The following is a 26,415-nucleotide window of genomic DNA, read 5'->3' as shown; positions in this document are numbered from 1 at the left end:
CTTGTAAGCCTAGCTACTCAGGAGGCTGAAATCTGAAGACAGAGGTTCAAAGCCATCTTGGGCAGAAAGTCCATGAGACTCTTATCTCTAATAAACTACTTGGAAAAGGCCAGAAATGGCACGGTGGCTCAGGTGGTAGAGTGCTAGCCTTGAGCCAAAGAAGATCAGGGACAGCACCCAGGCTTTGAGTTCAAGTCCCAGTACTGGCACAAAAAAACCCACTTTCTGTCTAAAAGACATACAGCAAAATGTTCTTTTAAAAAAAAAAAAAAGTAACAAAAACCAAACAAAAATCTTTTCTTTATATTTCCTTACAATTTTTATTCACCAGTACTGTTGTTAGGTTTCATTGCTTTCTATAAGGCTTATTTAATACAACTTAGGTATTTTTGTTTCTGCAGATAGTCTCACTGTGCACTCCAGGCTGACCTCAAATTTGCAATCCTTCTTCTGTCTCAGCCTCACAAAGTCCTAGGATTATAGGTATACACCACCAAGCCTAGCTCACAGTTTTATATATTCAACTACTGCAACTATTGGTTAAAATAGCTTTCCATTTCTCACTACTAGGCTACAAAAAGTTTGCTTTTCTTTTTCTGTAATCTTGGGATTGAACTGAGGCCAAATACAAGCTAGGCAAGCCCAGTACTATTGAGCTACAACTCTAGTTTAGTTTTCTTTATTTGGTGCCAGTATTGGGCTTGAAATAAGGGACTTTTTGCATGGCTAGTGCTCTATTACTTGGGCCAGAAATCCAGATCTAGCTTGTTGCTGGTTAATTGGAAACAGAGTCTTAAGGATATGACTGCCCAAACTGGGTCCAAACCTTAACCCTCAGAGCTCAGTTCTGAGTAGCTAGGACTGTATAATACTAGGATATATAGTACTTGGTGCAAAATAGTCTTAATTCATGTTTCACACTGCAGTATTTTTTATACTAGATTACGAGAACTGGGATTACTAAATCTGAAAAGTACAAACAACTTTGTGAATTTTATGGCTTTAGGTGTTTAAAAATGATAGCATTAATATACCCAAACTTATCTGTGGAATCTTAGCTACAGCATACAAAGTTTACTATCATCACTTTTTTAGGGGGTGAGGGAGAAACATTTACTGAATTAAGAATAGATAACAGGGCTGGGGATATAGCCTAGTGGCAAGAGTGCCTGCCTCGGATACACAAGGCCCTAGGTTCGATTCCCCAGCACCACATATACAGAAAACGGCCAGAAGCGGCGCTGTGGCTCAAGTGGCAGAGTGCTAGCCTTGAGCGGGAAGAAGCCAGGGACAGTGCTCAGGCCCTGAGTCCAAGGCCCACGACTGGCCAAAAAAAAAAAAAAAAAAAAAAAAAAAAAAAAGAATAGGTAACAGTACCTTAATGTCTTAAGTTTGCATTTCTCTGGTCATTGAGAGGTTTCTACTTTTTATTAGTTATAGCTTATATTATCTATATTCCTTATTATGCTATCGTTATTATACCATAAAGTTTAATGAGTTTCTTATGCTGCAACATTTTGATCATTTGAAATGATATGTTTCTAATATTCTCAAAGTCAGAATTTGTCCATGTTACATTTACATAAGTCAGGTAATGACCACATTTCCTTTTGGCAAACAATGTCACCCCTTTCCTCACTCTCTGTTTTTCCCTTTGTATAGCTCATTTTCAACATAGTGTCCAGTGAGTACCACTGCTGCATTTGTTTACCTGTTGTCAAGTACTTTTCTACCTGTAACATAACACTAGATTATTTTCCCTTTTTGATCTTGTTTGTCTGGTGAACGGCTTCTACTAAATTATCAACATTTGCTGGAGTGCCAACTTGTTGCCGGCATTAGTTTCTTCTACACTTTCACTTTTTTGCAAGTTCTTGAAAAACTACCTTTAGTCTGGGATGTACTTTTTTACTTCCCTGTCATGTTTCATTTTCCAGAGGTTTCCTGAGGTGTAAGCATGAACATGGATTGGAACTATAATGCAGAAGTGCTGACGAAGTACTGGCAGGCGACTGGTGCTGCCCATAGATCAGACTACTTGATGACCTGTCCACAAGGGTAGTACTGAATGCTATTATTTGGATTATCTCTGGTGTCCAGTCCACTCTTTCTCTTCTGCTTGTTCTTCCTCCAAAACCATTTCCAGTCCAGGGATTCCAGGATGGAATATGATGTCCTTAATAAATGTCATGGTTATGTCTACTTACAACTATGTTTAATGAAGAAAATTCTAAGATAATCTAATAAAATGTTCTCATAAAGCTCCTAAAAACACTGAACTTTAATGCAAGTTCGAATCTTATTAGTCCCCCGAATGCCCATGTGTTACAAGTGAGGGTTCCAGTCTGGTGCTATTGAGAGGTCACTGAGGTAAGCCAAGAAGGGCCAATGGAACCCAAGCCCTTCTGGCCTCTAAGGAAGTGGGTCTGTTTCCAGGCAAGTCTAACATCGTGTACTGACTGCCTCAATACAAGTCTAAAAGCAACTGGTCCAACAGATCTCCAAAACTGCAGATCAAATAAGCGTTTTCTTTTGGAGAAGGTGTTATATCTCAGGTACTTATTATTATTTATTATACCTGAAGCTAAGAAATAATTCTGTTGATAAAAAATAAAAATAAAAAATAAAATAAAAAATTTATTTTTATTTTTAACTTTCATTTTTTTTTTCTCAAATTTTTATTTTCAAACTGACGTACAGAGAGGTTACAGTATCATACGTTGGGCGTTGGATACATTTCTTGTACTGTTTGTTGCCTTGTCCCTCATGCCCCCCTCCCTCCCCCCCTTCCCTCCCCCCCGCCCAGTTGTTCAGTTCACTTACACCAAACAGTTTTGCAAGTATTGCTTTTGTAGTTATTTCTCTTTTTTTACCCCGTGTCTCTCGAATTTGGTATTCCCTTTGAATTTCCTACTTCCAATACCAGTAAACACGGTTTCCAATATACTCAGATAAGATTACAGAGATAGTGTAGGTACAAACATAGGAAGGTGATACAAAACATCATCAATAATAGAAACTACACATTCACATAGGACGTTGAAAGTAGTTATAACTGTGATATATCACTTGTTTCCATATCATGGAGTTCATTTCACTTAGCATCATCTTATGTGTTCCTAAGGGTATAGCTATTGGGCCTTGTGATGCTCTGCTATGGCTTGCCTAAACCTGTACTAATTATTCCCAATAAGGGAGGCCATAGAGTCCATGTTTCATGCCTACTTAATCTTTGATAAAGGAGCTAAAACAATAGTATGGAAGAAAGATAGCCTCTTTAACAAGTGGTGCTGGCAAAACTGGCTCAACACATGCAACAAACTAAAACTAGATCCTTATATATCACCCTGCACCAAAATCAATTCCAAATGGATTAAAGACCTTGAAATCAAAACAGGCACCCTGAAGACACTAAAGGAAGGAGTAGGAGAAACACTTGGGCTCCTTGGCACAGGACAGAACTTCCTTAACAAAGACCCTGAAAGGCTACAAATCAAAGAAAGGTTGGACAAATGGGATTGCATCAAACTCCAGAGCTTCTGCACGGCAAAGGACATAGCTCTCAAGATAAACAGAAAGCCCACAGACTGGGAGAAAATCTTTACCGGACATTCAACAGACAAAGGCCTCATCTCTAAAATATATGCAGAACTAAAAAAATTACCTTCTTCCAAAACAAAACTGCAAAGAACCAACAGCCCCCTCATCAAGTGGGCTAAAGACTTACAAAGAAACTTCTCTGATGAGGAAATGAGAATGGCCAATAGACATATGAAAAAATGCTCTACATCACTGGCCATAAAGGAAATGCAAATCAAAACAACATTGAGATTCCATCTCACCCCAGCAAGAATGTCATATATCAAGAAAACTAATAATAACAATTGTTGGAGGGGATGTGGCCAAAAGGGAACCCTACTTCATTGTTGGTGGGAATGTAAACTGGTTCAGCCACTCTGGCAAGCAGTATGGAGATTCCTCAGAAGGCTCAATATAGAACTCCCCTATGACCCAGCAGCCCCACTGTTGGGTATCTATCCAAAAGACCACAAACAAAATCACAGTAATGCCACCAGCACAACAATGTTCATCGCAGCACAATTTGTCATAGCGAGAAGCTGGAACCAACCCAGATGCCCCTCCATAGATGAATGGATCAGGAAAATGTGGTACATTTACACAATGGAATTTTATGCCTCTATCAGAAAGAATGACATTGTTCCATTTGTAAGGAAATGGAAGGACTTGGAAAAAGTTATACTAAGTGAAGTGAGCCAGACCCAAAGAAACTTAACTTTCATTTTTTAAAAAAGAAATTTATTATTTTTCCTGAGAATTTTTAATACTCTGTGGGGATGTTAGGGATTTCATTAACATTTGTTCCCAGTACACAATAAAGTTAGATGGGCTCACTGGGTAGAGAAAGTCATATTCCCAGTGTCCTATAAAAGAAAACTACTGTTAGTGCTCAGATATAAAATATACAAAGTACTCTACTACATGGAAAAGTTTTTTCTGTTGTTGTTTTTGGTCCTGTGTCTGTCCTTGCGCTCTTCAGCTCAAGGCTAGTGTTCTACCACTTGAGCCATAGGGCCATTTCCAGTTTTCTGGGGGTTAATTGAAGATAAGAGTCTCATGGACTTTACTGCCTAGGCCGGCTTTCAACTGCGATCCTCAGATCTCAACCTCTTGAGTAGCTAGGATTACAGGCATGAGCCACCAGGGCCTGGCTACGTGGAAAGGTTGGAAGCCAATAGTAGTAGTAAAACTTTTACAAAAGTTTCATTATATTTTTCTCAGAGCTAACTTTAAAAAGCTTTATCTTATTCCACACTTATTATAGAAGTATAGCTGTGGCTCAAAGGGTGGAGTGCTTGCCTTGAGCACAAAAAGCTTAGGGACAGTGCCCAGCCTGTGAGTTCAAGCCCCAGGGGAGGCACAATAAATAAATAAGTATCATTAAGTGGGATAAATATGATCCGCAACTTCCTAGATGAAAAACCTCAGGCTCACAAATATTACCTGCCCAACTAATTACAACAAAAAGAGATGTATCAGGACCCTGTCCAGAAAATTACAATGAGATTATCAACACTGTACTTTTTAATAACTGTTTAATGAAACATGTCTTATGAATGTGGAACTATTTCTGCAAAAAATGATACTGATGTCTTTAAACTACTAAACTTCAATGTGTTGTAATAGAAATTTTTACCTCAAGTTGTTCATCCTCCAACAGACTTATCACCAGCCACCTGATGTCTTTAACTGCATCTTCATTACTTAGGAAAATAAAGAGGTTATAAAATACCATGGTCTGGAGGTAGGTCAGTACTGTATATCTTGCATGCCAAGAACTGCTTCTTGCTATCTATGAATGAGAAATAAGTATAAAGATAAAACTGACAAGAACACAAGGTAACATTTCATACAAAATCCAGTCACTACAAATAACATTCTAACTTAATTCTGCTTTCACAGGTAGAGTTAGAGTAAGCTTATCTGACATTTTCTAAACATAGGCGGAAAAGAGCAATTTCAGGTGTCAGGAAGTAATTGTTAAGTATTGTTAAGTAATGCGAAAGAAAAACATAGTTAACTGAGCTTGTCATAATTAATGACAATTAACTTCCCCAATGACTGTTCAATTATTTTATTTTTGTGTCTTGAAGGGAGGGTGTGTGTGTCAGTATTAGGGCTTGAACCCAAGGACTTGAGCTCTGCCTTGGTTTTTCCCTTCAAGGCTGGCTCCATAACTTAAGTCACACCTCCACAGAAACTGGACATGCCCCTCCCTCTTAAGTTCTCTGTATTCAAGGCACTTGGATAATTTGTCTATATAGGGAACTCCTGACTTTATGACTTGCTAAAAGTCACAGAAATTCATTACAAGGATAAAATTTAGGTATATTTCTTTGGCCAATACACATAGGTTTTCTTATATTAAAGAAGATTCAAACAAAAGAAAAAAATCAAACACGGTATATAATGTAGATGGAATTGTTTTGATAATGGTAACAAACTTGCTCAAAATGGTATAACCAGCTCAACAAAAACTATGTGGTAATTCAGCATAGGATTAGTGACTTACCTTAAATACTTCTGACTATAACAGTAAACCAGAATCCTAGCCAAAAAATATAAATTTTGTATCTATACTTACTTGGTTTAGCACCTTAAGTACCAAAGGCACTTGATGAGGGTAAAGCAACCCCTGAGACATTAGTGACAAACAGAGCTTTGCGTCTCTTTTCAGTTCATCGTAGCTATTGTCATTCTCCACTGGGGCAATCTAAAAAACAATTTTTTTAAGGCTAATTGAAAAATAACTGCCAAGAAATACAAACTTACAAAAATCCTATTTTTCCTTTCAACATCATCTGTGGAAAATTTCAAATACATATACAACTAGAGAATAATATAATACTTCAAAATCTACCACATCTTCAATAATAACGAACTCTTGGATAATCTGTTGCTTATTTTTGTTTTCCCTCTGATTCCCCTTTCCTGAACAAATTATCTAAAGAAAAACTCAAACATATCTCATTTGTAAACATTTTACTATATTTCCTATAAAACCCAAATCACATCATCAAAAAAAGTTCATTACAGTTACAATATACAAAACATTGGATAGCATTAAACTTCCCAAACTAGAGTATTTCTGTGTAATTACAATTGGCTTTTTAGAATTGTTCAACACAATAATCATACATTTACCCGTATTTTATAAATCACTTAAAAATTCCTTCATATTGTTAAATTAAAAAATCCGTAAGTGGGGGCTTGGGGATATGGCCTAGTGGCAAGAGTGCTTGCCTCGTATACATGAAGCCCTGGGTTCGATTCCCCAGCACCACATATATAGAAAACGGCCAGAAGGGGCACTGTGGCTCAAGTGGCAGAGTGCTAGCCTTGAGCAAAAAGAAGCCAAGGGACAGTGCTCAGGCCCTGAGTCCAAGGCCCAGGACTGGCAAAAAAAAAAAATAAATAAATAAATCCATAAGTGAACAGGAATTAAAAAGATATATAATTATAGTTCAATGTAGCTATATTTTGTGTAGGTGTTCATTTCTTCTGACCAGTAGGAACCTCTTCAAACTGGTTCCTGAGTGGTTAAAACAGCTTAAGACAGGCATCCTTGATTTCTGGTAGGAAAAGGTGATCTTACACACTTCTTGCTTCAAAATGAAGCAAATGAAATTAGTCATTTCTCAGAGAAATTCTGGTTGTTTAAGTGATAAATAATCTTTAGAAATGGATACTCTGAACATTAGGAACATTTCTAAACTTTTTGCACTGAAGAAAACTAGGACATGAGCACATTTTCTAGGGATGTTATTTTTATTATGGTGCAAATTTAAATTAAGAATTGCTGGTACTTTATTTAACCACCGGGTTTTTGTATCCTTTACCTCTCATGTAAAATCTTAGTTTTTACTGATGTCATGTGTGCAAAGTATTGTCACAGTACTGTTTCTATTCGCTGATTACTTACAAGAGTGGAGTTTCCTTTAAAAGAAAAATAGTTATTTTTTTGTGTGCCCCTTATGGGGCTTGAGACAGGGCTTGGGAGCTTTCCCTGAGCTCTTCTTCTACTCAAGGCTAACACTCTATCACTTGAGCCACGGCTTCACTTTGGCATTTTGGTGTTAGTATGGATTTTCCTGCATGGGCTGGGCTTTGAACTATGATCCTTAGTAGTAGTATTAGAGGAGTAAGCCACCAGCAAGTGTCTCTGGTTACATTTTTTTTTAATTAATTAAATTTTGTTGACAAGGTGTTGTGCGAAAGGGGTATAGTTACATAATAGGGCAGTGAGTACATATCACGTGATATCTTACACCCTCGTTTTTCCTTCCCTTCCCTAGATCAGGGAATATATACAATCAGGTATATATACAATACCCAGTGTACCAAAATCATATACAGTAACCACGTGGCGTACGCCAAAGGAAATTTACCTAGAACTTTAAATTTAACGTCAACAATAGAGTCCTCCTGTGTCCTTCTTTTGGAGTTGTTTTGGCTTATCCTTGTCCTATATGATCATATATACATAGCTGTCGAGCTATTGTAGACCTTTTTATGTTTAGTAGTTGTTTGGTTTTAGATACATAATGTAAGGTAGCTGATCTAAACCTGTGGAAATACCATTTGACATCTCTACTGTCAACCCCCCCCCACCCTAACAGTCATATATCAAGGAGACAATGCCCCTTTGTTCTCTGTGTTCTAGGCTTGTCTCGCTCAACATTACTGGTTCAAGTTCTGACCATTTCCCTGAGAATACCAATTATCATTTCTAATCGCTATGTAGTATTCCATTGTGTACAGGTACCACATTTTTTTGGATCCATTCATCTATAGAGGGGCATCTGGGTTGTTTCCATATTTTGGCTATTGTGAATTATGCAGCAATAAACATGGATGTCTTTTTGATATCCTGAGACCTGTTGTTCAGAATGCCTAGGAGTGGTATGGCTGGGTATGGCTTTTTGAGGAACCTCCACACTGTTCTCCAAAGTGGTTGTACTAATTTGCACTCCCGCCACCAGTGCAGAAGGGTTCCTCTTTCCCCACATCCCCTCCAGCTCTGGTTACATTTTTAAATGATGGTGAAGTCATTAAAAAACAAAAGGTAGGGGGCTGGGAACATGGCCTAGTGATAAAGTGCTTGCCTCGTACACATGAAAGCCCTGGGTTCAAGTCCTCAGAACCACATACATAGAAAAAGCCAGAAGTGGCACTGTGGCTCAAGTGGTAGAGTGCTAGCCTTGAGCAAAAAGAAGCCAGGGACAGTGCTCAGGCCCCGAGTCCAAGCCCCAGGACTGGCAAAAAACCAAAACACAAAAAAACAAAATGTAGTTGTGTGTACTGATATGACAAGATGGCCATAATGCACTGGGTTAAAAATCAACTTCTGAATTAAGTAATCTTCTTTAAAAACAATTGCATACAAACAGCTTTGTAGTATCTGACATAGGTAAAATTATTAAAAGAGATTAGCAAAACCAGGATAAAAATGATAACTATGGCACAGTTCCAATTTACAGGCAATGTAGGCAAAGTTGTTTTTCTTTTGTCACTTAAGAGCAAAATGAGGTGATTTAGAGTTTGAGTAGTAGAAAATAACACATTTGAGATAGGCTCTGTCAAAATCTTTTTTTTCGTGAATAATTATTTACTTATTGTCAAAGTGATGTACAGAGAGTGTGTTACAGTTTCATATGTTAAGGCAGTGAGTACATTTCTTGTACAATTTGTTACCTCCTCCCATGAGTTGTTCAGTTGTTTACACCAAATGGTTTTGTAAGTATTGCTTTTGGAGTCATTTGTCTTTTTGTTCTTTGTCTCTTGATTTTGATATTCCCTTTCCCTTCCCTAGTTCTAATACAAGTATATACAGTATCCAGGGTACTCAGATGAGATACAGTGATAGCGCAGGGACAACCACAGGCAGGGGAAACAAGAGGACCAACAACAACAAAAAAGCTATGGTTTCACATGGCATGTTGAAAATAATTACATCAGTGATATAACAGTCATTTCTATAACATGGAGTTCATTTCACTTAGCATCACCTTATGTGTTCATAAGGGCATAGCTATTGGGCTCTTGTGATCCTCTGCTGTGACTAGCCAAACCTGTACTAATTATTCCCTATGAGGGAAACCATAGAGTCCATGTTTCTTTGGGTCTGGCTCACTTCACTTAGTATAATTGTTTCCAAGTCCTTTCATTTCCTTACGAATGGGGCAATGTCATTCTTTCTAATAGAGGCATAAAATTCCATTGTATATATGTACCACATTTTCCTGATCCATTCGTCTACTGAGGGGCATCTGGGTTGGTCCCATATTTTAGCAATGACAAATTGTGCTGTAATGAACATTGTTCTGGTGGCTTTAGTGTGTTCTTGTTTGTAGTCTTTTGGGTAGATGCCCAAGAGTGGGGCTGCTGGTTCACAGGGGAGCTTTATGTTTAGCCTTCTGAGGAATCTCCATACTGTTTTCCAGAGTGGCTGAACAAGTTTACATTCCCATCAACAATGTAGTAGGGTTTCCTTTTGGCCACATTCCCTCCAGCACTTATTATTGTTAGTTCAAAATCTTTCTTAAACATTTGATTTTATATCAACAGAAAATACACACTTGCAGGTCTACCATTACAGCCAAAAGAATTTAAGATAAGTCACTAATCCTATGCTGAGTTACTACATAGTTTCTTTGTTGAGCCAGTCATACTATTTTGAACCAGTTTGTTACCATTATCAAAAGAACATGTAAATTATATCAATACACAAAATTCAAGTGTGGTCTGTGTGTGTGTGCGCGCGCATATGTGTGTATATGTATGCCATGATCTTCCTTCTAAAGTTAAAGAAAATTCTAAAAGAAGAAAAAAAATGTCCTATACTTAGCAACTTTTAAAGGATTTTAAAGGAATTTTTAAACTTTTAAAGGGCTTTAAAGAAATTTTTAGAATACAAAAAAAAAAAAAACCCCAAAACAAAAACAACCACCCAACCAAACCAAAAAAGCCTTATCTTAAAAGGCTAATATTCCTACTGCTACTTACATTCTTAAATGATAATAATGTCAGTGGGTATTCAGGATTGGGGAATCACAAACCCTATCCAAACAAAGACAGGAGTCCAGAAAATATGTAATGAAAATGCAAAACTGTTATTTTCTATAACTTAAGATTCTTAAGAGTTACTGTGGTTTCTACTCACTCAGCATTCATTTCATCCTTTGAGATATCTCCACCTTGAGGTAATTTGTTTCCTACATTTGCTTTCCTAGTTTTCAATGCTTGCAACCAAGGAATCTTAATGGATGCACTGATAAAACCATCTTTCTTTTGTAACATTACTGAGGGGTATTGACATTACTTCCTGTATTAATGTGTCAGAAGACAAATCTTACAAATCTTTAACCAGTAGCTTCTGGTAAGTCATATAAGAGGGGCAAAAAAAACCCTAAAGCATCTATTACAATGTGTCAACAGAGAACTCTGTAGCCCCAAAGCTAGAGCTATGTAAACTATTCCTGGTTGGAAAATCTCAGTCAATGGTACCATGTGTCTCACAACAATGCAGTAAATGAAAAGTGATCAACAATTTTCACTTCTGGTGATTTCTTACAAAAATATATATCAAAGGAATGACACTGTCAAAAAAGGAATTTACTCATTACTTGGCTTATTTAACTATAACCTCTCCATGTATCAGCTCTGTAACAACAAAAAAATTTTAATATATCATTTTGATTGATGTTCATTATGTGATTAATAAAAAAAGGACATTCCTTTAATTTTTGGCAGTGCTGGAGGTTGAACTCCATGCACAACTAGGCAAGCATTCTACCTCTGAGCTAAATATCCCGTCCCTCAACAGAAACACTTCTACAGTGCTTTACCATGTGCTTGATGCTACTCCTTAGCACTTTGCATATGCACATACCCCCACTTTTTTTTTTTTAACCAGTTTCCAAAGGGTTTTACTCAAAGGAGGGGTTTACATAACAGTAATGGCGGCAGGAAGAGGAGGGACTAACTGGGTATTAACGATTGGCTAATGAAATGTCCATCACGGTGATGTCACGGAACTTCCTCTATGGGCAGAGACCACAGCCCCTCAAGGACGGGGCCTCTGGGGTCTCCATCGCCATTATGAGACATGTGCTCGCAGATGAGAGGCGGGGCTGGTTTGGCATCTCTTCTGGTAGAACCGGGAAGGGAGTAGGAGGGGCTAATCAGCCAAGCAGCCCCAGGGTGGGAGAAGGGGCCTGTCTCTTAGGTATAGCCAGACCCTGACAAGGATTACAGCAGTGAGCTACCAATGCCCAGCTTTTAGTTATTTTTGCTTCAGTTAGGGTCTCAAGTTTTTCCTTGGCTAGCTGAAACATACCTCTATGCTGTTTATTTTTAGGGTTCCCCCCCACAAGTTAAGATCTCAAGTTTGTTGGGTGTTTTTTTTTTTGCATTTTGATTTTTTTAAATTTATTTATTAATTGAACACAAATTTTTTTGACAAGGTGTTGTGCAAAAAGGGTACAGCTACATAGTAGGACAGTGTGTACATTTCTTGTGATATTACGCCCTGTTTTTCTTTCCCTTCTCTAGGTCAGGTAGACATACATACAATACACAATGTACCAAGAACATATACAGTAGCCACGTGGCCAAGCCCAAGAAAATTTGCCTTGGGCTTTAAATGTAATGTCGATATTAGACAATATGTCGACAGTAGTCTTATATGAACGTACATACATAGCTTTTGAGCTACTGACATACCCCCTCTTAACTCTCAGTTTAGAATCTAATACACTGTTGCTATTTGCTAACCAATGCAGGGAATGGAAAATTCAGAGAACATTCCAGTTATTGAACTCAGTCACAAAACCATTTGATTTTAATAGCAAGGGGTATACAATACTAAGTCACTTAATTCTTATAACATGCTTGTAAGGTGGGCAATTATTACTACTACCATTTACAGATGAAGAAAAAGAAATTCTGAGCTGGGTGCTGGTGACTCATGCCTATAATTACAGCTACTTAGGAGGCTAAAGTATTAGGATTGAGGTTGAAAGCCTGCCCAAGAAGAAAAATCTGTGAGGCTCTAATTAGCCGACCCAAAGCTGGAATTAGAAGAGGAGGCTTGGGCTGGGAATATGGCCTAGTGGCAAGAGTGCTTGCCTCCCATACATGAAGCCCAGGGTTCGGTTCCCCAGCACCACATATATAGAAACTGGCCAGAAATGGCGCTGTGGCTCACGTGGCAGAGTGCTAGCCTTGAGCAAAAAGAAGCCAGGGACAGTGCTCAGGCCCTGAGTTTGCCAGGCCCAGGACTGGCAAAAAAAAAAAAAAGACTCAGTACCAGCACCAAAAACAAACAAACAAAAAAAGAAATACCAAAACAAACAAAAAAACAAGGAAGGATGGAAGCAAAGGAAGGAGGGAAAAAGAGTGGGAAGGATGAAGAAAAAGAGAGAATGAATTCTGAGGGGTTGGATTACTTGTCCTTGTCCATAGGTTCATAATTATCTACCAATCATGGAGCCACGTTTGTATCTAGGCAGCCTGGCTCCATAGTTTACATGATTATTTACTACAGTGATTAAGCACCAATGCTCTCATGGTCTACGTAGGGAATCACTGTAACAAAAGCAAACAGTAACTCCTACTATAGATTAATTTGGACACTATATAATATATTATATATAATTATATTAGTCACAATATATAATTTATATAATATATAATGAATACTATGCATATAACATATTAATTTGAATACTACATGTATCATAGTTATGTAACATTTCAGAAAAAAATCAGAAATGAGAATATTAAAAAATTTCACTGTGGCTTCTTAATCATATTTTCTCATTCTTTTTTGTTTTTGGGTTTTTTTGTGGGTTTTTTTTTTGCCAGTTCTGCGGCTTGGACTCAGGGCCTGAACACTGTCCTTGGCCTCTTTGCTCAAGGCTAGCACTCTATCTCTTGAGCTACAGCACCACTTCCGGCTTTTGTTTTTCCTGTTTATGTGGTGCTAAGGAATCGAACCCAGGACTTCATGCATGCTAGGCAAGCACTCTACCACTGAGCCACATACCCAGCCCCAAATCAAATTTTCTCTAAGCTGCAATTACTCAGAAACGGGCTATCAGTCAAACAATGCTCTTTCTAACAAAAAGAAGGTTTTTTGGTTTTTTTTTTGCCAGTAGTGGGGCTTGAACTCAAGATATGGGCACTGTCCTTTAGCTTTTTTCATGAAAGCTGGTACTACTACTACTTAACCCGCAGCGTCACTTCCAGTTTTTGGTTAGTTTGAGATAAGAGTGTCAGAAAGTTTTTCCTCCTGGTCTTTGAACCTCAGATCTCAATCTCCTGAGAAGCTAAGAGGGACTTGGCTCAAACTTGCCTAGGCAAACAGAAGATCCTTCAGTCAAAACAATTTAATATTTGAGATGGAAATTTTAACCACTCTGATATGATCTGTATATATGTATGCATGTATGTATCACATGATATTCTATAAATTTGTACTAGTAAAATAATAATTTAGTGAAAAAGTTGTCTGTGAAACTATACCAAGGCACTTACTTCATTTTCTTATTATAAATATTACTTCAATAAATGTCAAATTACTCAATTTTCCTTGGACTACTCTCATAGCTCTAATCAAAATTCATACACTAAAAACCAAAATCAGCCAAAAGTGATAACCATAAATTCTTTCTAAAGATCAGAGAGGGTGAACTGTCCATTTTAGCCATAAGCTTACCTTAAAAAACAAAGGCAGAAGCTGTAGCTGTTCTGTGACTGCTGTAGAAAAGGATCTTCCTGCACTTGCCATAAGCCATTTCAATACTATTTGGAAATAAATATGCATCATCAATCACTGCTATCAAGGTAGGGACCACAAAGAATGAACATTATCATTTCAGTGTCAAATAGTCATTTGGATAGCTCTTAAATGTTACCAAGTATATATATTAAAACCAGCTGTCAATAATTCTAAAGCAGTTAAAATAATTTAATAGTTTATGTTTAGAACCCTTGAAACAAAGGTATAGTAATCAATAGTGTGGTTCTGATCCAATGACAGGCACATAAACCAATGGAGTAAGAATCCAGGAATAGGTTCTCACAATATGATAGTCAATAAACAGTGCCAAGATTATTCAATGGAGTAAGGACATTCATTTCAACAAATGGTACTGGGAAATTGAATGTCTATATGCAAAATAATAAAGATAGACCCTTACTTTACATCACATACAAAAAAACAACTCAAAATAAAAACAGAAGACTGAAACTTAAAAAAAAAATATTTGAAGAGAATATGAGGGGGAGCAACAATGTAGCAATAATTTCTGGAGGAAACAACAAAAAATTCAGACAAATTGGAGCTCAGCAAACTTGAACTTTACTTATCCAAGGAAAAGTGTGTGAAGGTTTGTGAAAGGAAGGCTGAACACCAGTGGCCAAGCTTATAATCCTAGCTACTTTGGTGGCAGAGTTAGGGAGTATTTTGGTTCAAGGCCAGGCTGTGTTCTGCTGGGAGAGGTAGTATACGCCACCATCCCAGTTACACAGAAAGCAGAAAATCTAGGCCACAAAAGTTCACAAGACCCGATCGCAACAGAAAAGTTTATACACAGTGATATGTACATGTCATTCCAGTTTTGAGGGAACTTGAATAGGAGGATGGAAGTCCAGAATAGATTGGTAGGAACTAAGAACCTATCTCAAAAATAACCAGAGCAAAAATCTAAAGGTCCTGGCTGACACAGTAAAGCACCTACCTACCTCCCACAAAGCTGAGCTGAAACCTCAGTATTGCCAAATTCAGAAAGAAGTACAAATCCTCTATCTAACGAAGGTACTGATGATAATCAGAACAGATAAGAGCCCTAACCCAACAGAATAAAACATTCTAATTCAAAAATGGATAAGGGACTTAAGTTAATATTTTCTAAGAAAAATATACAAATGGTCCATCCATATATAAACCAAAATATGTTCAACATCAATTTTAATTAGGTAAATGTAAATCTAAACTACAAGTTAGCTTTTTTATACCCATTAGGATGGCTACACTTAAGACTAAAAAAAGATAGAAAAAAGCAGAGAACGTGTATTGACAAGGATGAGAGCCAATTGGAACCCTGTGCATTTGAAACGTAAGATGCAAAATGGGAAGCACTTCAAAAAGTTAAGCAAATAAACACCAAATATCCAGAAATTCCACTTTTAAGAACATGATAACAAATAAGAAATAGAACTAAAAGCAGGGACTCAATTAGGTAAATTATGTATCAATGTGCATAGTAGCATAATTCCAAATAGTTAAAAGGCGGAAATAATCCAAATGTACATGAACAGATGAATCCAAAATGAAAACTTGGAATCAATTTCATATTCATAGTATGGAAAGAAATTATATGTAAAGTGAAACATGTCAATACTGAGTGGAGCTACCTAGAACTCATTGATCCAGAAAGTGGAATTGTGGCCAAGGCTGGGAGTAGGCAAAGTTATTGTTAAAATACATAAAGTTCTGTATGATGAATAAAGTATGAATGTACTTAATGTCAATAAACTATACACTTGAAATATTTTATACCATGTGATATTTCACAACTGAAGAAACTAGAGGAAAAAATACTCCACAGGAGCATCAAAATACATATCTGTTTTCAAGGGAATGTCTAGACTTTAGCCACTCACTGGTTTTCAAGAGTTTAATGCCCTGAGTTCGTTCATCTTCTTCACCAATTCCATTTTCTTCCATAACATGGTTCTGAATTTCTTCATCCACATCCATGAGGGGTTTTAATTTCTCTAGAATTCGAGCAGTAAACTCAGGGATACAAGGGGATGTTGTTGGCGCAGTATTTGGCAAAGAAACATCTATCATAAATATGTAGGTCAGCACACTGTTAAATAAAATACATAATGGTAAGAGGCCCCACATAATCATAAAAACTGAGTTATTAAAACTGGGTCAAAAAAGTTATGGCTCAAACAAAGTAAAATTTCCCAAGACAATTTCTGGAGAGGGTCTGAGGGTCTGTGTGTAAAAGAAGCTTTGTAATTTTGAGGTGTTAAAACTTTGTGTGTGGCCATTTCTCACCTCTGGCTTCTGAGCACACTGCCTCCCTAGGCTTACATTCGAGCTCTTGCTTTACTTCCCACAACACAATAGTAAATAAAATTTGAGGAATAAAGTATAATGAAATTCATTAGCAACATGATCAGTATATATTACAAGATATTAAAAAAGAACTCAAAGAGATTCCAGAGAGAAAGAGGGGGGAAAAAAATCATACCTACCTCCCTATTCTTTCCCTGACATTTTTGTAAACCTGGGTCAGTTTCGGTTCCAAGTATTTCAGTAGTCTATGCAGTAGCTCAGGCACTCTCCATTCTTGCTGGGCAAGGCCGCCTTGCAGCACATAGAGTCGGCTAGAAGAAAAGGACAGATGCACTGCATTTGATTCCCTTTCTACCTTTCTGTACTTATAATACAGATAAGCAATGACTACAATTCACTTACAGCTTTTCCAATTTATAACTTAATAAAACACCCAAAATTCATAATATAGTAAGCTGCCTTATTTGTGTGCTTATTAAATGTGATTTAAACCAAGCATAGTTAAAAAAATAACAAAAAACAAAACCAAGGGCCAAAGGTGTGACTTGAGTGGCAGGGCAACTGCCTAGCAAATTGCTCTGTGTTCCAATTCCAGGATGCCCAAACACAAAAACAATACAATTCCTAAGGCACACATTAAACTTCCATGTGCACTTTACATGTAGGTCAGCTGATCCTGCTTTGTCATCATTGTTAAGTTCCATCAAAAAAGGGAAGTAAGGTTTTCAATTTAAGTGATTATGTGAACACTGAAAGGTGGCATGTCTCCCTCATAGATTGGTTGGCGGTATGGGAAAAATGAAACCAAGGAGCAGTAGTTTTACGTGAGTAGTATCAATGTTGACTAAACACCCATAGTTACTAAGAATCCTCCAAAGAAAATTAAAATGTAGATTTAAGAATACTCAAAATGTCTTAATCTTTAAAAAGAGTCTGTCCTCAAGTTTTCTCACAAGTTGACAAAGAGCCTACTCTTTTGTTTTAGTGGAAATCTTGAAATTTTCTATTGTTCAGTAACTCGATGGTGCCCCCACCAAGCACTTTCCCAGTGCTGAGGACTGAGTTTATGCACATTAGGTGCCACTGAGTCCCTCTTTGCTGTGTTTCTTCTTGTTTGGTTTTTTAAAAGTTTTATTTTATTTAAGTAGTTGTACAAAGGGATCATCATTCAACATGCCTCTATATGTATTTAATAGGCAAGAGTGAAAAAAAATGAGATGTGATAAAGAAGCCAACACTGCCAAATTTCAAAGAGCAATCCCAATAAAGGATCTGACAATAGAGAAGGCTGAGAATAGTTTAAGTTGGAATTTCTCAGGTTCTCTACATTTCTTCTACTTGTTTCCAAATAAGAAATAACTAAGTACCATATCCTGTACTGAACTGAATCACACTGACTTGTAGGAAGACATAATTATTTCATCTGGTATTTGTAGGTGAAAACAACTTATTTCCACTTTTGTGTTTTAGTACTCTGTAGCTTGCCAGGCCTCAAACTGGTGATCTGCCTGCTACGCTACAGTCACCTGAGTGCCAGCATTACAGGCATGTAACACCAGTGACCAGAAGCCCACTTCCAGTTATCTATCATTTAAGGCAAAAGCATCTGTATAAACCTCGCAGATTTTATTTACCATGCATCTACAAAGGATCCTCCTTCACCACTCAATGGGGATTCTAGCAGCAGCTCAAAAAGCCAATGAAGCTTCCGGGGATCTCTGCTTTCCTGTGTTGAAAACGTAGAAAATTAAACAGAGAACCTAAAATTCTATAAATAAATCATACTCAGCTGTACTTAAGATACTAAAGGTACATATTAAGTATTCAGGAATAAAATCATACTAAAACTGATGTGTGAGTCAAATTCAAATGTAGTTACTACCACCCATATTAATAGAAAATTTTACTTAAATGAGTTGTTCTGAAAGTATATGAGCTACGATGTAACTGGTGTAAAAAAGAACACTTACAAAGTTGAATTATATGGCTAAAAAATATGTAACCTCCATCTCCAAATACATGGTTTGACTTGTCACGTAATTTACTATGGCACAGAAGATTATTATTCAAAGCTTACTGAAAGAGCTGAAAAATACGTGAGGTGACAAGAGTGAGCAAAACTTCAAAATTAAAGAGGTACAATGAGGTAGCATTTGTAAACAAGGCACTGAACAATTTGAAAAAACCCAGGAGATAAGGAAGCAGATCTTACACAGGATGTTGCTATACAAGCTCCCCAGTCATTGTAAGTCTCTACTGTAATGTTGGACAGGGCTGTTCTAAGAAGCGGGCACAGAAGTTCCCAAAGCTTCTCCACCTAGACAAATCAAACCCATGATAAAAGTTAATGACATTAAGAACATTTCTCTTCTAGAAAGGCACACAAACAAAAAGTGATACAACGAGCAGACAAATAATCTATTTCCTTACACATATTCAATAAAGGCCAATTTTTCCCAAAAATATTGCTCGGTTATTACTGGAAGTATCACTGTGGGCTCAAATGGTAGAGTGCTAGCCTTGAGCTGAAGAGCTCAGGGACAGCATCCAGGTCCAGAATTCAAGTACTACGACCCATCTCACCCCCCCCCCCCCACCAAAAAAAATTTTTTTCTTGTTAATGAGAAGTCTTTTGCCTAAAATTTTGAAATATACAGAATTCTGGGCTAAAACAAATACCTATTATTTTAAGATTTTATATGCATATTGTACTTGATTGAATAGTATTTGATTGAGTGTTAAGATAATTTAGGAATTAGCTTCAAATTCAGATCTTAGGTAATTTACACAACTTAGCTATAAGAAGTTCAGCGAGGGACTGGGAATATGGCCTAGTGGCAAGAGTGTTTGCCTCATCTACATGAAGTCCTGGGTTCGATTCCTCAGCACCACATATATAGAAAAGGCCAGAAGAGGCACTGTGGCTCAAGTGGCAGAGTGCTATCATTGAGCAAAAAGAAGCCAGGGACAGTGCTCAGGCCCTGAGTCCAAGCGCCAGGACTAGCAAAAATAAATAAATAAAATAAATTTAAAACTTATTTTTTAAAAAAAGAATTTCAGCAAGTATAGAATCAATTTTGAGACCTTGGCAAACAGTAATATAGGAGGAACCTAATATCTTCCTTTCTTAACAACCTCCCAAGTAGTACCCATTAATTTAGTTATACAAAGGAAACAGAAAAACCAGGAGATGCAATATCCACTGAAAGCATCAGGCATAGATTTTTAAAAAGGCAAGAAGATTATGTTTTAGCAAACAGCTAACTCAAAAGTATCTAATGATACAACTACGGTGTGTATGACGTGTTTAATATTCTTGCAAGTAAGCGTGTTTACAGTCTTTCTAAAAGCTGGACAAAAGTGATGTCTTCTCTTTGAAAAAATACCAGCTTGTATTTGGGCATCTCTGACATATGACTGGGTTATTTTTAGTCTAATGCACTTTGCTAAAAATCTTAACCTTAGGACAGGAATGTGAAACTAAATAACACAAGAATAGGAAATTAACACAGACAAGCAAGGAAGCAGAGAACAGATTTGGTAAGAGGATGGAGAGGTTCCATAAACAGAGAAGCCCAACTGACACAGTCCAATAAGGGGGACAAAAGTTCATGATTTTTCACCTTTTCAAAAGAAATTACAGCACCTTTTTGTAAAAAGAAGAAAGGAAACAACAATAAAACACAGTAGAGCTCATGCCTGTAATCTTGGCTACTCAGGAGGCTGAGATCTGAGGATCATGGTTTAAAGCCAGCCCAGGAAGGAACATCCATGAGACTCTTACCTCCAATGAAAAACTAAAAAAAAAAAAAGCCAATGTAGAACTGTGGCTCACATAGTAGAGTGCTAGACTTTAGCACAAAAGCTTAGGGATAGCACATAAGCCGAGTTCAAGCCCTAGGACTGGCACAAATAAACAAAAACATGATAATATTTATTCTTGACTTCTCATACTCATAGTATTGGCAAATAATTCAAAAATTTAAAGACACAATGTTACCTATAGATCATGTGTGTGATAGGTACTCAAAAGCAATATATACACAGCACATTTTATGGAATTGAACATAGCATATTTTAAGTATCAATTCTGAAAATGATGGGCATTGATATATAAATAAACACATATATATCTCAGAGATGTACTGTATGATTACATCACCTTTTCAAATGTCCAATGCTTAGAACCTCTGATTAAACCGGCTATAATTTCTGCAACACATCGCTGGGTACTTTCATGAGAATCTGCAACCAAACGCTCTAAATGGGGCTTCAGAATTGGCAGAAAGGCATCATCAAAGTTTCTAAATATGCCCTATAAAGACAAAGAAATGAAAGTAATTCAGTACCCAAATGGTTAACATTTTAACTGTATCTATAATACACTTAAAATTATTTTATACATTACTGTCCTAGAAGATTTTAGCAATCTCATCAGAATTGCTTAAATGACTAGAAATTAAATGCTACAATGTTAATACTGCCATTTTATATATCATGTTAAAATGTAACTAGGTATTAAATGTTTTGCACTTAAAAATACCATGCCTCAAAAAACAAATGTGTATAAATTGTTTTCTTAAAATTAAAGATAAATGTCAAGAAGCTTGCTTTTTCCTTTTCTGGCAATATTGAGTTTGAACTCGGAGCACCTCACAATTCCCAGCCACACAGTCTAATTTTGAATAAGGTCTCTCTTCCTTTTTGCCCAGGCTATTGTGGACAGTAGTCCTTATTCATGCTTCTCCCATTCCAGGTGCACCCCACCATACCAGGCTTTTTTATTGGTTGAGAATGGGTCTCAAGAACTTTTTGCTGTCTGGCCTCTATCCTCGGCCTCCCAATTTCTACCTTCAAGTAACAAGAATTACAGGAATGATCGATCACACCAACTCTTGCCTGCTTGTTTTTTCTAAATAACAGTGTTGGCATTAAGCCAAGATCAAAACAACCAAAGTAGATTCTACAGTAATTTTAGAATAGGTGGAAGGCTAAATTTAAATTTTGATAAAACTTAGGAACTTACAAACTGAACAGTCACTAGGTTTTGTGAAGAGGGTATATAATCTATATATAAAACACAGTTACCTTAAAGAGGCAAAAACGTCGAGGATTAAACTTATCTTTTCCTTTTCTGTCTTCTAAAGATAGAAAAGTAATTAACTGTTCAACGAATTTAGGATCTGAGAAACGATCAAACACAATCTGTTCTGCCTATAAAATTGAAAAAAGAGAAATATTCAGGGTTTAGAATCTATTCATAAACATGACTTTTAAAAGATGAAAACAAAATTGAGCTTTTTATTCAATAAGTTACTTTTTGAAAATCATTTTTAATTCTCACAGAAATTATGCTTTCTAAAAACGAAACTGAATCTCCACCAAAAAATAGTAAATCTATAACAAGAACTGGGACTTTTTGTTCCTTTACATCCTCAAGCAAGTCTGAATCCCATTGCTCACTTTGTGAATTAAAGCTAACAAATGTTCTGTTTGGGAAATAAAGGTGTAATGCTTCAGTACCCCTTTCTATGGGACAAGTAGAACTCTATAAATTAGAAATAAAACCATCTGCAACAATTTCCACATTTGTACATCAGAAATAAATGGCCAACTGTTTGAAATGAAGAAATTTACATCATCATACACCTGAGGAAAGCTTACATGTCATTACTTAACTTTGAAAGTGTAAGAGCAGTATACAAAATAAGATTGCTTTTTCTTAACTCTACAAACATCTATTTTACCATATGCAATAATACCTTGAAAGTCTTTATTTTTGCTTTTAAAAAGCTGTACCAGACAGAACTGATAAAAGAAACTACCAGCTAATTACATAAAACAGTACTCAAAGGAGAGCTATATGAAATAATTTCAGAGCAACTTAATCAAAAACTATGCACTGGAACTACGAAAGCAGTTTATATTCACTCATATTTATTTAGTTATACATTGAAATACTGAATTGGGAAAAGACTTGACTTGTGGATGAAATAAACAAGTAATCAAAAAATAAGATAAATTTGAAACCATGGTGAAATGAATGCTTACCTCTGTCATATCCTCTCTGCTTCTGCCAAGCTTAGGTTGCTCTTCCACACCAGCATAAACAACCATATTCCTACATGGTAAAAATTTATATTGTAATATGCACAGAAAAAAATCACAGCCTCATGGACAGAACTAGAGGGTACCTTTAATAAATTATAACTACAGGGAAAGTTTATGGGTATTAGTATATTGGTAATAGTTTCAGCCTTAAAAATCTACCAGATCATTATGTCCTAATGACAAATTATTGGAGTCAGCAGTGAGAGACAAATATTTCTCTGCACTGGTTTAGGCATATACATTATTAATAAATAGGAAGACAATTTAGAGAAGCTACTGGAAGTTTCCTTAGCTGCTAATAGATGCTATTAAGAAAGGCTGAGAATTTCAGTATTAGAAAAAAAAGACAGGAAATGAGGTGGAGCACTGGCAGGAGCAACAGAAAGAGAGGAAGAGGGAAGAAAATGCCTTCACGTGCCTCTGAACCTCCCCAGAAATCCAAATATTAAAAACAAGTTTTATCACATAATGTTTAATGAAAAGATGCATGGTAAGTTACAACTTACTTAGGCCAGGTATAGTATCCCCAGTGAGTTTTTTCAACAAAATAACTTGACTCCCATTCTTTTTTAGTTCTTGGTATACTTTTGCTATCATAATGTAACCAATGATTATCAGGCCTATCACCAGCAAGGATTTGTGTGGGTTTAGGATATCCACCTAAGGAAAAGACAAGCAGATATTTGACTGATCTAAAAGCATTTATCCAACAGTGATTCACAATTTCTAATCAATAGTTTTAATATAATGCTTCATATAATGAGAAACAATCTACTAATAATAGCCTCTCTGAAAATGACCACAAAGATATAGGGGTGTAGTTTGTACTAGAGCTCTGGCCTAGCATGTGGAAAAATCCTGTGGTTCAATTCTCAGCACTAAAACAACAACAATAACAACAACAACAACAACAACAACAAAACCAAGAGAAAACCAAAAGTGACCACATACAGATGAACAATTAAGGGAGCATTTTAAACCATAGAAAAGTATGGATTTATCCACTGAACAACATTATGAACAACATTATATATACTTATTTGGGGGAAGAAGTATGACAATATTCTTCATTGCTTTTAAAAAAGAATTTGTTAAAAAAATTTCAATATTTACTGAATTTCAAGCTTACATACAGAGTTCAAGAAATCAGATCTTCTCTCACCTCTCCTATTTTGACCTATGAAGACTTCAACACTCTCCTTTTTTTTTTTTTTTTTTTTTGTACCAATCCTGGCCCTTGAACTCAGGGCCTGAGCCCTGTCCCTGGCTTCTTTTTGTTCAAGGCTAGCACTCTGCCACTTGCACCTCTTCTGGCCATTTTCTATATATGTGGTGCTGGGGAATAGAACCCAGGGCTTCATGTGTACGAGGCAATCACTCTTGCCACTAGGCCATACTCCCAGCCTTCAACACACTCTACACACACATCCAACACCATCCACTAACACATGCACACTCACAATATACCGTACAACACATACATATGCACAAATATTTACTGTAATCATGTTAATGGGAATATCCACGTACCTCCAAGGTATGTGTGTGTATTTCTATTATATAAGAATATGCTGGGGCCTGGGAATATGGCCTAGTGGCAGGAGTGCTTGCCTCTTATACATGAAACCCTGGGTTCGATTCCCCAGTACCATATATATAGAAAATGGCCAGAAGTGGCGCTGTGGCTCAAGTGGCAGAGTGGTATAGCCTTCAGCAAAAAGAAGCCAGGGACAGTGCTTAGGCACCTAAGTCCAAGGCCCAGGACAGGCTAAAAAAACAACAACAAACAAACAAAAAGAATATGCTTGGGACTGGGAACGTGGCTTAGTGGTAGAGTGCTTGCCTACCATGCTCGAAGCCATGGGTTCCATTCCTCAGCACCACTTAAGCAGAAAAAGCCAGAAGTGGCCCTGTGGCTCAAGAGGTACAATGCTAGCCTTGAGCAAAAAGAAGGCAAGGAAAGTGCTCAGGCCCTGAGTCCAAGCCCCAGGACTGGCAAAATAAATAAATAAATAAAGAAAGAAAGAAAGAAAGAAAGAAAGAAAGAAAGAAAGAAAGAAAGAAAGAAAGAAAGAAAGAAAATTAAATATATATATATATGTATGCTTTTATATCAAAACACATAGGGACTGGGGATATGGCCTAGTGGCAAGAGTGCCTGCCTCGGATACACGAGGCTCTAGGTTCGATTCCCCAGCACCACATATATGGAAAACGGCCAGAAGCGGCGCTGTGGCTCAAGTGGCAGAGTGCTAGCCTTGAGCGGGAAGAAGCCAGGGACAGTGCTCAGGCCCTGAGTCCAAGGCCCAGGACTGGCGCAAAAAAAAAACAACAACAACAAAAAAAAACATAATCACCTTTATAATAACAATAAAAAATTAAAATTTTATTTGAAAACCCACAATTTTCAAATCAGAGATGACATCGACACTGTACAATTATTTTAACAAATCTTAAACTGAAATTTTGTCAACTGTCCAACTGAATGTCCTTCATATCAGAAAAAAACCTATGACCCAATCTAGGATGAAACGTTCCATTAAATGGAGACTACAAGTGGTTCATGCCTGTAATCTTGGCTACTCGGGAGGCTGGGATCTGAGATCTGAAGTTCAAAGCCAGACTCTTATCACTAATAAACTACACAGAAAAAGCTGGAAGGAGTACTGTAGGTCAAGTGATAGAGTACTACCCTGAGCACAAAGAGGCTCAGGACAGATCTCAGGCTCTGAACCAGCAAAACAAAAACAAAAACAAAACAAAACACATAAAGGGAACCACAATTGGTCTAGGGTTGCTTCTTCCAGGATGATGCTTGTGTGGTATTCTCAAAGCTTCTTCCTTCATGGATGACACTGTCAGAAGACTGGGTAAATTTTCTCTTATCATTTTATTGAATAGGTTTTCAATATATTTTGTTCATACTTTTCTCATCTATGCCTATGATAGGAAGGTTTATCTTTCAATAGAGCTTGAGGCCTTGGTAAATTCCATTCCTATCTTCTAAGTAACCCTGCCTGCAATGTCCTTGACTATTTGATCTAATTATTTTTCTTTAACCAACCTGACACTGAATTTTTATTTGTTCCATTCTAATTAGATAAGCTGAGTTAAGTTTTTCATTTGAGCTATTTATTGAGCTCTCCATTTCTAAAATAACCATTTGTTGTCAAGATTTCTAATTGTTACTAAATTTATTTCACACCTTACATTGTCTTATTTTACTTAGCTGTTTGATTCTTTTTAAATTCATTCATATATTTCACTGACCATTCTTATCATTATTGTTTGTTACTATCTAAATTTTCTTCCTCTTCAGTATTCCTTAAATCTTTCACGATGGGAGTTCCTTGCTTTTGAAGGAGATATATTACCTTTTTTATTCATAAATCTAGTGATTGTTTTGCTGGGATTTATGTGTTTGGGAACAAAATTTCATGGCGATTTCAGTCTCCTGTGTCATTTTAGTTGGTGATTTCTTGAAGATTACTAAAGACTGAGTAATGGCTGGGTTGTGGTGCATTTTCTTGAAGTTGTGGGTCTCAGCTGCCAAGATAACTAACTTTGTCAGGTGCCAGTGGCTCATGCTTGGTGAGTTACATGTAAGGTGTAACTTATGTTATATGAAC

General features: G+C 36.9%; 1 protein-coding gene across 1 annotated transcript in view; it reads right to left on the bottom strand.

The window, feature by feature from the left end:
• Window positions 1-26,415, bottom strand: part of Psme4 (proteasome activator subunit 4) — a 113,797-nt gene that overhangs the window by 6,759 nt on the left and 80,623 nt on the right. Inside the window, exons 33-43 of the mRNA XM_048352938.1 lie at window positions 23,293-23,446; window positions 22,727-22,796; window positions 21,764-21,889; window positions 20,838-20,990; window positions 18,888-18,992; window positions 18,310-18,401; window positions 16,855-16,986; window positions 16,249-16,457; window positions 14,300-14,385; window positions 6,164-6,292; window positions 5,216-5,371 (exon numbers count right to left, since the gene is read on the bottom strand). Coding sequence (XP_048208895.1) covers window positions 5,216-5,371; window positions 6,164-6,292; window positions 14,300-14,385; window positions 16,249-16,457; window positions 16,855-16,986; window positions 18,310-18,401; window positions 18,888-18,992; window positions 20,838-20,990; window positions 21,764-21,889; window positions 22,727-22,796; window positions 23,293-23,446 — 1,412 coding nt within the window. The remainder of the gene's footprint in view (window positions 1-5,215; window positions 5,372-6,163; window positions 6,293-14,299; window positions 14,386-16,248; window positions 16,458-16,854; window positions 16,987-18,309; window positions 18,402-18,887; window positions 18,993-20,837; window positions 20,991-21,763; window positions 21,890-22,726; window positions 22,797-23,292; window positions 23,447-26,415) is intronic.

The sequence above is a fragment of the Perognathus longimembris genome, chromosome 8 (assembly GCF_023159225.1).
Source record: "Perognathus longimembris pacificus isolate PPM17 chromosome 8, ASM2315922v1, whole genome shotgun sequence".
In the NCBI taxonomy this organism is placed as follows: domain Eukaryota; kingdom Metazoa; phylum Chordata; class Mammalia; order Rodentia; family Heteromyidae; genus Perognathus; species Perognathus longimembris.
This window is presented reverse-complemented; position numbering and strand designations above follow the sequence as displayed.